We start from the raw sequence: 12,303 nt of genomic DNA, 5'->3' as shown, positions 1-12,303 counted from the left end.
TCCCGAGTAGCTGGGACTACAGGCATGCGCCACCATGCCCGGCTAATTTTTTATATATATATCAGTTGGCCAATTAATTTCTTTCTATTTATAGTAGAGACGGGGTCTCGCTCTTGCTCAGGCTGGTTTTGAACTCCTGACCTTGAGCGATCCGCCCGCCTCGGCCTCCCAAGAGCTAGGATTACAGGCGTGAGCCACAGCGCCCGGCCTAATAACTAGGCTTTTGAAACAGAAAATATTAACGTGAAGTTCCAGGTTGTGTGAGTAGGTATTAGACGGAGGACTTTTGTCCAACTATTTCAGGGAAGACTGTATAGAAAAGCTGGGGAATCTAATACTTGTGAACAGATTGTGAAGGAAATGAATAAGGGGATGACACAATTAAAGGGAGTAGTTGATAGTTTACAGGTAGATTACTGTGTATAGTTTTATGCTATTTTGCACATTATTTTATTTTTGAGACATTTCATGCATTACTTAGGACTACCAATTAGATCCATTGAAGGTGTAGCACATTACTTCAAACACAGTAGCCATTCTGTAAATTCTGATTGACCTGTGAAGTCTTGAACAAGCACCTCACACATCCTCTAAAAGCCAGGATAAGACACAGTGATCCAGCATGACATACATACGCGCCTAGCTGCCTATTTAGCCGTGCCTATCTACCACGTAATATATATTAATAGCTTTTACATTATTGGCTTAGTTTTAACTTTAGGATGTTACTGGAAATTTTATTTTTGTTACAACTTTTTCTCATTTAGGTAGACTGATGGATGGGTAAGGGAATAAGGGGTGGGGTTGAGTTATACAGAAATAATGACAAGAAACAGAAGTTTGTGGGAAGGAAGACCTCTCAGTCAACCCACTTTATCTAGAAAGGCTTCCTGCATGAGTCAGAGTTGATCTGAGAATCTTCCAGAATTAGGCAATAGGAGGAGGGAAGATTTTTTTTTCAGGCTTGTGGGACAATGAGAACAGGATAAAGTGTTGATTTTAAAATTCTCTGGAGTCGGCCGGGCGCTGTGGCTCACGCCTGTAATCCTAGCTCTTGGGAGGCCGAGGCGGGCGGATTGCTCAAGGTCAGGAGTTCAAAACCAGCCTGAGCAAGAGCGAGACCCCGTCTCTACTATAAATAGAAAGAAATTAATTGGCCAACTGATATATATATATAAAAATTAGCCGGGCATGGTGGCGCATGCCTGTAGTCCCAGCTACTCGGGAGGCTGAGGCAGAAGGATCACTCAAGCCCAGGAGATTGAGGTTGCTGTGAGCTAGGCTGACGCCACGGCACTCACTCTAGCCTGGACAACAAAGTGAGACTCTGTCTCAAAAAAAAAAAAAAAAAAAAAAAAAAAAAAAATTCTCTGGAGTCTCTAATTTAGTATATGATTTAGGCATGACTTTCCCTTCCATACACATTACATACCTTATGACATTAAAAATTTGCTGTTGGGCTGAATGAGAGCGAATTTCGCTTTGACAGATATTTGAGATTCTACTAGAGCCCTCATACAATGTTTACGATGAACCAGGCACCATTAGGCTTCTTCATACTAACTTATGAAATATGATGGCATTTTAACATAACATATGAAGACAATTATCTCCTCCTGTACTTCATCCCTATTGCTTAATCCTTTGACTTTCCAATACAACCATAAACAACCATAGCCATTCTCTCCCAGCACTTAGGAAGGCTGAGGCGGGAGGCTCACTTGAGGCCAGGAGTTCAAGTTCTAAGGACTTCACCTATATTAACTCATTTAATTCTCCCAACAATGCTGTGAGGTCATCTTCATTTTATAGATGAAGAAACCAAGGCACTGAGAGGGTGGTTAGATAACTTGCCTGAAGTTGACGAACTGGAATTTGAAGCTAGCCATTCTGATTCTAGAATCCATAATCTTAACCTAGGTGGTGTGTCTTTCTCTTAGAAAAAGAGTGAAGAGGATAGCATAAATTATGGAACTTCCTTAGGCTTCTTCATACTAACTTATGAAATATGATGGCATTTTAACATAACATATGAAGACAATTATCTCCTCCTGTACTTCATCCCTATTGCTTAATCCTTTGACTTTCCAATACAACCATAAGCAACCATAGCCATTCTCTCCCAGCACTAAAGGCTGAGGCAGGAGGCTCACTTGACGCCAGGAGTTCAAGACCAGCCTGGGCAACATATAGACTAGGCTCTACAAAAAATTTACACCTGTAGACTCAGCTATTTGGGAAGCTGAGGCGGGAGGCTTACTTGAGCCCAGGAGTTCAAGGATGCACTAAACTATAATTGTGGCTCTGTACTCCAGGCACAGAGCAAGACCCCATCTCCTACAAAAAAAAAAAAAAAAAAAAAAAAAAATGTGGCTGACCACAGCTTTAAAAAAAACCCTAACATAACTTTTCTATTTTAAAAAATATTTCAGGGGATGGTCATGCTGGAAACTCAGACTTGTGGGGGGAGGGGGGGAAAGGGCATTTATTGAAACCTTAAAATCTGTACCCCATAATAAGCCGAAATAAAATAAAATAAAAAAATATTTCAAACTTTATTCATATACATTGGTCAGCCTCCTCAGTTATACGTCTGCTTTGGAAAAAAATCCACTGAAGTTTTTGAGTTAATGATTCAAAGCTTTGAAGAATATGTAAAAACCTTACAGCTATACACTGGATTTGGTGTGCTACTGTTCAAGTTCCAGCACTTTAAGGAACGTTCAGGAGTGACTAATACACTAATTTGTTTCCAGAGGTCACAAGGGCTGTCATAATTGACAGCTTTCTTTTCAATCTCCTTACAGTTCAGAGTATGAAAAAGTGGGAAAACTATGCGACTTCCCAAGCAGGGAGGACGAAGAATGGTATTGGAAAGTGACTTTTCTGCTGCGCTCCGGAGTTTTCACACGTTCAAACTACAGACAACTGAATAAACGCAATAAAGACATCTAATTCTCCTATAAAACGGTTATACGTACCCTGACTAACTGGAAAACAATAGATCATAACTTGAATTAAAGAGGTGCTGTTCTTCAAATAACGGGCTTGGGTTTCTTGAAAAGCTATAGCGTACAAACTCCACCCTAGTCCACATCTGCTTTTTAAAGCCTCCCCCTGGACTGCTCTTCCTTCAGCCTTGGCGCCTTCCCCGACATACCCTCCGTAGTCTTCTCTAGTCCCCACCCTGGACGTCAGCCTCTGCACCTAGAGGCCAGTTTAGAGGGAAGACGGGCAAGAGGGGAGGGAGACAGGAGAGACAGAGCTAAATGGTCAATTCCTCCTTAACTCCGGGCCCCCTCGCGGGCCTCACCCCTCCTCGCGGGGGCTGAGATTGGAGAGGAAGTGGGAAGGCTCCAATCTGTTCCCCACTCCAGCGCCCTCATGCCCCCACCCTTCTCCTCAGCTCGTGGCTTCGGCGCGCCTCGTCCCCGCCCCTCGCCCCGGGAGAGGAGCGGGCGGCGCGGGAGGGCTCGCGGAGAAAGGCCGGGAGCAGACGGCCTCCGCCCTACAGCCGCATCCTCTGCAGCAGCGGCCCATAGCCGCCCGCCTGCGGGCGAGCCAGGCCCGAGGGCAGCCCCAGAGACAGCGGTGGCCGGATGCGCGGGCGCGTCACTTCCGGGCGGTGCAGCGGCGGCCGCTTGGAAGATGGCTGCGCCCTGTGGCTCGGAGCTGCCCGCCAACTCGCCGCTAAAAATCCCGAAGATGGAGGTGCTCTCGCCGGCTTCTCCTGGTGGCCTGAGCGACGGAAATCCATCGCTGTCCGACCCTTCCACGCCTCGGGGTGCCTCCCCGCTCGGGCCAGGCAGTGCGGCGGGCTCGGGGGCAGCGGCGTCCGGGGGTCTCGGGCTGGGGCTGGGGGGCCGCAGCGCCGCCTCGTCCTCGGTCTCCTTCTCCCCTGGTGGCGGCGGTGGCGGGGCTGCGGCAGCCGCTGCCGCCGCCTGCCGGGGCATGTCGTGGACGCCAGCCGAAACGAACGCGCTCATCGCAGTGTGGGGCAACGAGCGGCTGGTGGAGGCGCGGTACCAGCAGCTGGAGGGAGCCGGCACGGTATTCGGCAGCAAGGCCCCCGGGCCAGCCATGTACGATCGCGTGTCCCGGGCCCTGTCCGAGCTGGGCTACGAGCGGACCCCGTCTCAGTGCCGGGAGCGCATCAAGGTAACCGGCCGCCCGGCCTGGGGCAGCGCACCTGAGGCAGAGAAAAAGCGGGGAAGCGGGCCTCGGGGGCGGGGGCCGGTCTGAGTGCGGGGCTCCCCTCCGGGGCCCGGTGGGCGATTCGCATCTCCTCCGCCTTTTTCTTCTCTCCCTGGGAAGGGGGCTTTTTTCCAGATGGCCGCCAGCCCGTAGGTTTCCTGAGTTTGAAGTTGGGCGTGTCTGCCGCCGCCCCTCTTTCTTGCCAATTGAGGATGTTCCTGCGCTCTGAAGTTGGTAGTTTCTTATTGTGCGCGGTGCGGCAGTCCCCGTGCTGCTGGCGCCTCTCGCCCCCACCGCCGGGGCCCCTTGCTTTGTTTCAGGTGGAGGGGCTCCCAGGCAGAGGCTTACCAGCCGGGGTGGGATCGAGAAAGGGCAGAAGTGGGGGGGCCGTTGAGCCCCCAGTTTAGGAATTTTCAGAAGTAGTTGTGGCAAAGCCACACAAAAAGCGCCTTGGGACAACTGGCCTTTGTGTCAGTCGCTTTGCTTCTAACTTGAGCTACGAAGGACGAATAAGACTTGAGATGCTTTGGAAAATTGGAAAGGCTTGATTGTAGCCAGATTGTGTATTGTTATCGTGAAGTTAGCGGGCACCATGAAAGTTAAGTTAGCCTGGCCAAGAGTTGTTCTGGAATTTGGATTGTCGATGCCTCCTGAGTTAGATTGGCTTGAGGCCCTGCTGTTTCTGATGAAGCTCCTTCATGAAAACCAGTTTTCCCCTGCTTCAGTTACTGTGCCGGATGTGGTGACAAGTAGAACTCTGAGTGTGCATCTGGCCATCCTTGTGTATCTGCATGTTGATATGCAGAGGCTTAATTTGGGCTACAAATTTTACCACCAGCCGGGTTATCATTTTGCTGTTTCTACTGCCTTTTAGCTAGTATTCGTATTTATATCATTGGCAGATATGGAGTTGTGCTTCAAACTCATTCCCTCATCATAGTGTCTACTAAGAGATTTGGGTAGGATTCTCCCAGTTTTTACTGAACTGCTTCTACTACTTAGCCACAGTATCTGTGTATTTCTTTTTCTGGTAGGGCTAGCACTTTTTCAGGGAACTCCTTGAGGGTGAAAACCACTAAGAACAATCATAAGTAAGAGTAATCACACTAATATAGGGAAATTGCACCAAAGTTCACAAGATCTTGGCTCCAGTAGTGTTCATTTGGGGACACTGTTGTTTAGAAAATTTGGTCGAAATACTAAGATATTTCAAACCAAAGCAATTTGGCATTCATTACTCAATTATAGAATTAAATTAGTTTATTTGTTAACATATACCTTTGGGGCTTTCTTTTTCTTTTTTCTTTTTTTTTTTTTTAAAAAAACAAGGATGTCATCAAAGTAGTAGTTAATAGGAAGAAACTACTGTTCTTTGTCATTCATTGTTCTATTCAAAGTCATTAGGTTAAATTTTTGGGAGAATGTTTGCGCTGTCCTGCCCTAGCATCTATCCATGAATTTTTATCTGTTTGAGAAGTGTACTTTAGGCATTTGTGACTGCTTTAGCTTGATTGATTTCTGTCCATATAAATTTCCTAATCACACAGAGAAAGTGTGCTATCAAAACCTCATAGAATATAAACCTCTTCGTAAAATTGTTTCTCCAGTAACCAGGGAATATCTAGTTGGGTTGCTTCATTGTCCAATTATGAGAAGGATAACCTAAAGCGAGGAACAAAGATTGAGCTTCTTTGAAGAATTTTAAAAAGAAGATCAGTTTACCTGTCTCTAGACAGGTAAGACCAAGTTGATCTCAAGCTCTTAGAATATTTTGAGAATAAGCAGATGACAGTGGGTTCTCTGGACCATAATAGCAATTAACAAGGAGTGCAGATAACTATTTTGTTTTTTTAAAGTGCCCTATTCTTTATGTGATGTCAATCAAGGAACCCAGGCTTTTTCATTAATAATGTTGATCTTCCCTGCCAGAATGATAAGCTCTTTAACAGGTTCTGTTATTCACTGGTGTACTAGCAAATAGTAAACACTGAATACATATCAATTAAATTCATCAAATGAAGTCTAGAAAAGAGAATTTGGGAAAGTATAATCTACAGCAGTATTATTCAAACTTTAACTCAGAAACCTAAGACTTTGAAACCCAGGTTGAAAACATACTGCAATAAAAACTAAACTCTGTCCCTTTAGGAGATGTAGTGTGAATGTAATCTTAAGCACAGAAGCAAATGTGGTCACTGAAAGGATAGCCTTATACAGTTATGAGGTGGATGTTCAAGTAACCCAGATTATACTTAGGAAAATAAAAATGCAACCTTAAATTCTCAGAGAACCTCAAACCTCTGAAAACAAATTCTTAGATCCTAGTCTCAGAAATGATGATTTAAAAACAAGTAATTCGGAAATCTCTTTCACTTCATTGTGTTGATGAGAACTGCAAAAAGAAATTCAGTAATACTTTTAGATTTTACAATTTAGAAACAAAGTATTTCAATAAAATGTGGAAAATGAGGAACTTCTTGTACATACTAATGGAAATGTGAACTCAATGTCAGGCTCACTGAGAAGGAATACCATGTGAGTCAGTTACATATCTGATCTAATATATTTGAAATTCCCATCAAAATTCAATTATGAACTGGATATGGTGATGTGCACCTGTAGTTTCAGCTACTTGGGAGGCTGAGGTGGGAGGATCACTTGAGATCAAGGCTGCAGTGTGCAATGATGGCACTTGTGGATGGCTACTGCACTGCAGGCTGGGTAACACAGACTTAGGCTCTTAAAGAAATTCAAGTATGAAAACTCAGTAAATAATTTCTTCTAAGTTTGAAAGGAAGAGATATGTAGTAACTTTAGTTTTCCCATGCAAACCTTCCTTTAATTATATAGTTTCAACATGTTGATGTAGTAGTCTTCATCTCATCATATAAAGGATCAGAAAGCTGAGTCCTGTCTCAACCTCTTTCTGACCACCTTCCTGAGTAACTTTAAAGCACATCACTTAACCTTCTTTGGACTGTGCCTCAGTCCTCTTATCTATACAATGAAAATATTTAAAATTGTAAATATTGAAGTTGAATTAATAATCTTAGATTTTGAGACTAAAGTCCTACTTTTTAATATCAAATGATGTATTTCTACACACACATGATTTTAACTTAGATATAAATGTTTGTTATTGCTGCAGAGAGTTTCATTTTGATGTCTGTCATTTTATTGGTATTTGTTCTATCACTTGCATAAAATAGATGTGTTTGAGATTGCATTGCTACACAGAATGTTGTTTATTCTGAAGTTATGTTGCTTTTTCGTATGTTTGCCAGAAGAAAATTTGTCTGCTAACAATTCTAGCCTGATTTTGGAGTCAGATAAACAAATATAGGTGGTTCTTTGTTAAGTAATTGCATGAATTTTCTCCTTTTATATAGGCCTTTTCTTCATATCTCCATTCACCAAATACCTGAGTGCTTCTGATATGCAAGGCTGTCTGCTGGATATTAGGATGGATAAAAGAACTGTAGTCTTAAAAAACAGAAAGAAGCCGGGCGCGGTGGCTCACGCCTGTAATCCTAGCTCTCTGGGAGGCTGAGGCGGGCGGATTGCTCAAGGTCAGGAGTTCGAAACTAGCCTGAACAAGAGCGAGACCCCGTCTCTACTATAAATAGAAACAAATTAATTGGCCAACTAATATATATAGAAAAAATTAGCCGGGCATGGTGGCACATGCCTGTAGTCCCAGCTACTCGGGAGGCTGAGGCAGGAGGATTGCTTGAGCCCAGGAGTTTGAGGTTGCTGTGAGCTAGGCTGACGCCATGGCACTCACTCTAGCCTGGGCAACAAAGCGAGACTCTGTCTCAAAAAAAAAAAAAAAAAAAAAACAGAAAGAAAGAAAAGAATTGTAATATACAGTTGGTGTAGTCCCAAAAGTTTACAATCCAAATGAAGATTGTATACATACATCAAAGAGTTAAAAAGCTGTACAAGACTACACAAGGGATGGTGTGCAAGGCTGTACTTGATTCAGTGTCATATGACTAATGTGGACTATAATGTGATGACTTCAAAGGAGGTGAACGATCTCATCACTGTCCATACTGTAGTAGTTGAAAGATCTATCTTGAGTTGGAATTCATGAAAGCATTCACTTCTGAACCAGATGCTGCATTCACACTTCAGTCAGTTAATTTGATGCCCTGCAAAACTCATTCTCAAGTCCCATATTTTTGGGTGTTCTCCAGAAATTTCCCTCTTGAGAGTTGGCTTTATGTCTTTGAAACAGATGTGTACTTGTAGCTCTGCCTCAAGATGAAATGCAAGGTGATTGTATGTGACCTAAAAAACTTGCCTTTGCTGGATCAGTGCTGGTTGCTGATCAGACAAATTTAGAAGTGGAAAGGAGTCTTCTGTCCAGCAAACAAAATGATTAATTTTCTGAGGGTATTGTTTAGATCTATCCATCAGTAATTGTCATCTTTGGAACAAATTTTGTACTTTAGCAGACAAATCACAATATAGTGTATTTGGTCTTTTATTTTAGCTATTGAGGCTTGTGATTATTTGTTTGTTAGAATGAATAGGGTAAAGATAACTTGGAGCCCAAAGACACCTTTGTCCCTGTATAAACATTTTAATAGACACTGCCCATCTCCGAGGACTTCTCTTTGGTGTTTGCATTATCATTGAAAGATTTCCAAGATATATGAAAAGCCACTCAAATAGTTCATAAGAAAGATTTAGTCAGATTTGTTTTGTATCATTTTTTACATATTTAGCTTCTTTTCTCATCCCACTGTCACCTGAAAGTTTATGCATTCCAGTTTGCTTGTCTGCTTGTGAATGTGACAGAAGCTTAATGCATGTCTTATAAGAATAGACCATCTTTGACAACTGGGCCATATGCTTTAATTAGGCTTTCAGTTTTGGAAGGAAGCAATTTAACAAGCACATGTTAAAACTGAATGAACAGAATTCTGACTTCCTGGCATTTTTGGAAATTTAGTGAAGGGTGGAGTTGAATATTCTGGATACTTCATTAAGAGGTTAAGTAAGGCTGGGCGTGGTGGCTCACGCCTGTAATCCTAGCACTCTGGGAGGCTGAGGTGGGCGGATTGCTCAAGGTCAGGAGTTCGAAACCAGCCTGAGCAAGAGCAAGACCCCGTCTCTACTATAAATAGAAAGAAATTAATTGGCCAACTAATATATAGAGAAAAAATTAGCGGGGCATGGTGGCGCATGCCTGTAGTCCCAGCTACTCGGGAGGCTGAGGCAGGAGGATAGCTTGAGCCCAGGAGTTTGAGGTTGCTGTGAGGTAGGCTGACACCACAGCACGCACTCACTCTAGCCTGGGCAACAAAGCGAGACTCTGGTCTCAAAAAAAAAAAAAGGTTAAGTAAAAGGCAAAAAGAATTTAGAAAGCATGTAGTATAAGCAGCACTATTCCATAAAACTTGTGAAGATGGAAATGTTCTACCTCAGTTCAGTATGATAGCCCCTAGTCATATGTAGGTGTTGGACATTTGAAATGTGGCTAGTGTGCCTGAGGAACAAAATTTTCAATTATATTTAGTTAATTTAATTTTAGATTATGAATAGCCACATGTGGCTAATGGCTACCATACTGAACAGTATAAGGGCAGAAAGTTGTTATTCATAGTATTAAAGTATTAATTTTATATAAGGATTCACTTGGCCACATACTCAAACCTCTAGGGGGAGCTCAAAGTTCCTTCTTCTTGCCCTTCCTGTCACTTTACCCCTGTGTAGGAGGAACCCTGATAAAAGTCAAGAAAAATGGTCTGCCATTCTAGGATGTGGAGCTTTTAGTACAGGGAATGAAAGTATTATTACCTCAGCTGGCTTGGGCAAACAGTGTATGCTCTGGGACAGTGCTGCCCCATAGAACTTTCTGTGATAATGGAAGTGTTCTATATCTGCACCATCCAATATGGTAGCTGCTAGCCACAGGTGGCTATTAAGGATTTGAAATGTGGCTATAGTGACTGCGAAACTGAATTTTTAATTTTATTTAATTTTAATTTTTTAAATTTAAATAGCCACAAAGTGGCTAGTGACTGTCGTATTAAACAGGACAGTTTTTGAACAATGGGTGTTCAAACTTTTTACTTACATACTCTTGAAAGAATTTTGAAATCCATGTATCCTCTGAAACATTTTAAAGCTGACATCAAAATTTTTCATGTGTTTGAAAATCTATAAGAAGTTAATAGGATATAAAAATATTAAATCTAGTATGAGATGAATAAGATGAGGATTGGCTATAAAGTGTGTCTTGAGTAATGTATTATGAATGTGAAAAATCCACATAAAATCCTTACCTGTGGGTTTTATCAAGTATCTCTGGAAAATGTTGGCGATTAGGAAATATTCTAGTTACATTTAAAAGAAACAATATCAAGCCTGGTACGGTGGCTGACACCTGTAATTCTAGCACTCTGAGAGGCCAGGAGTTGAAGACCAGCCTGAGCAAGAGCAAGATGCCGTCTCTACAAAAAAAAAAAAAAAATAGAAAAATTAGCCAGGCATGGTGGTGAGTGCCTGTAGTCCCGGCTACTCAAGGGGCTGAGGCAGGAGAATTGCTTGAGCCCAGGAGTTTGAACTTGCAGTGAGCTATGATGATGCCACTGCACTCTAGCGCAAGTGACAGAGCAAGCTCTGTCTCAAAAAAAAAAAAAAAAAAAAATCACTAAGCTATATTGCTTTGGTCATTCTAAATTCAGGGGCCAAGTGTCACACCAAAAGAAATATACATAAAATAGAGAATGGCAGGAACCTATTTTTTAAGGTTTTAAGGTACCTTGATCAATCATTAAAGGAGACTACCTCAGTTACAGACTACTGCTTTAGAACTCCGAGCATCTTTCTGTTATCTTTCTTGGCTGATATAGTGGGCCTGAGCTCGGACCCTTGAATTCCACTGCCCTTAGAAATCCCAGAGGGAAATAGGGAAGAATTACAGGAGAAAGGTATGGGGCTTAACTCTTAGCTAATGTTCCAGCAGCTGGAGGGGGGGTAGATTTAGATATCTTGCCCATTCCCTTTCATCAGACTCAACTGACAGATTTATCCCAGGGTTTCCTTAAATACTAAGGTCTGAAATAAGGACTTTATTTTTTATTATTTGCCAACAAATATTTGGGTACCTGCTGTGGTAGGCCCTAGAAATACAGCAGCATACCGAGTACCTTCAAGATGTCCACCTTCCAATAAAGGAATCAGGTTACTAAAGCACCAATTACACTATTGTGAATAAGGTCTTGTGTGTCATGTTAATGTTAGGCTCATGGGAGGGAGTGTAAGGGAAGGAGTACACATCATCCTAGGCTTTCAGGAGGTGGATCTTGAAGGTGAAGTTGTATTTAATTGGGTAGAAGGAAGTAGCGATATTAATAGATGAGTAGTTGATATAAAAGTTCAGAGGCAGCATAACCCAGAATAGTGCAGACTGCAAATACGCTAAGATATATTTATGTAAGAATCCCAAACTAGGAGCATCCAAATAATGAAATTGTTACAGAAATTTTTAAGTGACCAGCTATTTAAAGAGTCATGCCTTTTCATTGAAGAACCATTTGCCATAGTGCATGGTGTGTGGTAAAGGTGTGATTTAGGAACTGTGAATGATGGATTGGTGGTGTCATAAAGAACCACGTAAAAGGATAGAGCTGACAGTTTTCGGATGACATAGGGGACATACCAATTCTAGGCAATTTGTATGTTTTGATGAGTAACTCTTTTACAGCATTGAATTGCAGTTGTGCAAATATCCATTATATATCTCATTCCTTAATTTATATACTGGAAAGAAAAAACAAAGCAGTGCCTCTTTTTTTGACCACAACTCACAAGAAGAAGAAATATATTTTACCCTGGGGCCTAGTACTCAAATAACATAACATATGTATAACTATAACAAATTTCACAAAATAATGATTATAGCCAACACTTACGTAGCTTTTACTACGTACCATGCACTGTTCTAAGGGCTTTCTGAATGTTAACTTATTTAATCCATCTAACAATACTATACTTAACTACATGTAATATACTCTGGTATATTCTTTTCAGAGCCTCTTTACTCACAGCATACAGCATGGGAATGCACCTCGCCTGCCCCTGGTGGGCCATCTT

General features: G+C 42.2%; 1 protein-coding gene across 3 annotated transcripts in view; it reads left to right on the top strand.

The window, feature by feature from the left end:
- The first annotated feature begins 3,451 nt into the window (after nucleotides 1-3,451).
- The window catches only part of MSANTD2 (Myb/SANT DNA binding domain containing 2), a 35,568-nt gene continuing 26,716 nt past the window's right edge, over nucleotides 3,452-12,303 (top strand). For 2 of the 3 annotated variants that reach the window (XM_012752509.3, XM_012752508.3), the window contains exon 1: nucleotides 3,546-4,158. In XM_012752509.3, coding sequence (XP_012607963.2) covers nucleotides 3,649-4,158 — 510 coding nt within the window. In that variant the 5' untranslated portion in view covers nucleotides 3,546-3,648. Of the gene's footprint in view, nucleotides 4,159-12,303 lie in introns of all 3 variants that reach the window. The other variant, XM_012752512.2, reaches the window with a different exon arrangement.

Source organism: Microcebus murinus, chromosome 4, assembly GCF_040939455.1.
Source record: "Microcebus murinus isolate Inina chromosome 4, M.murinus_Inina_mat1.0, whole genome shotgun sequence".
NCBI lineage: Eukaryota > Metazoa > Chordata > Mammalia > Primates > Cheirogaleidae > Microcebus > Microcebus murinus.
This window is presented reverse-complemented; position numbering and strand designations above follow the sequence as displayed.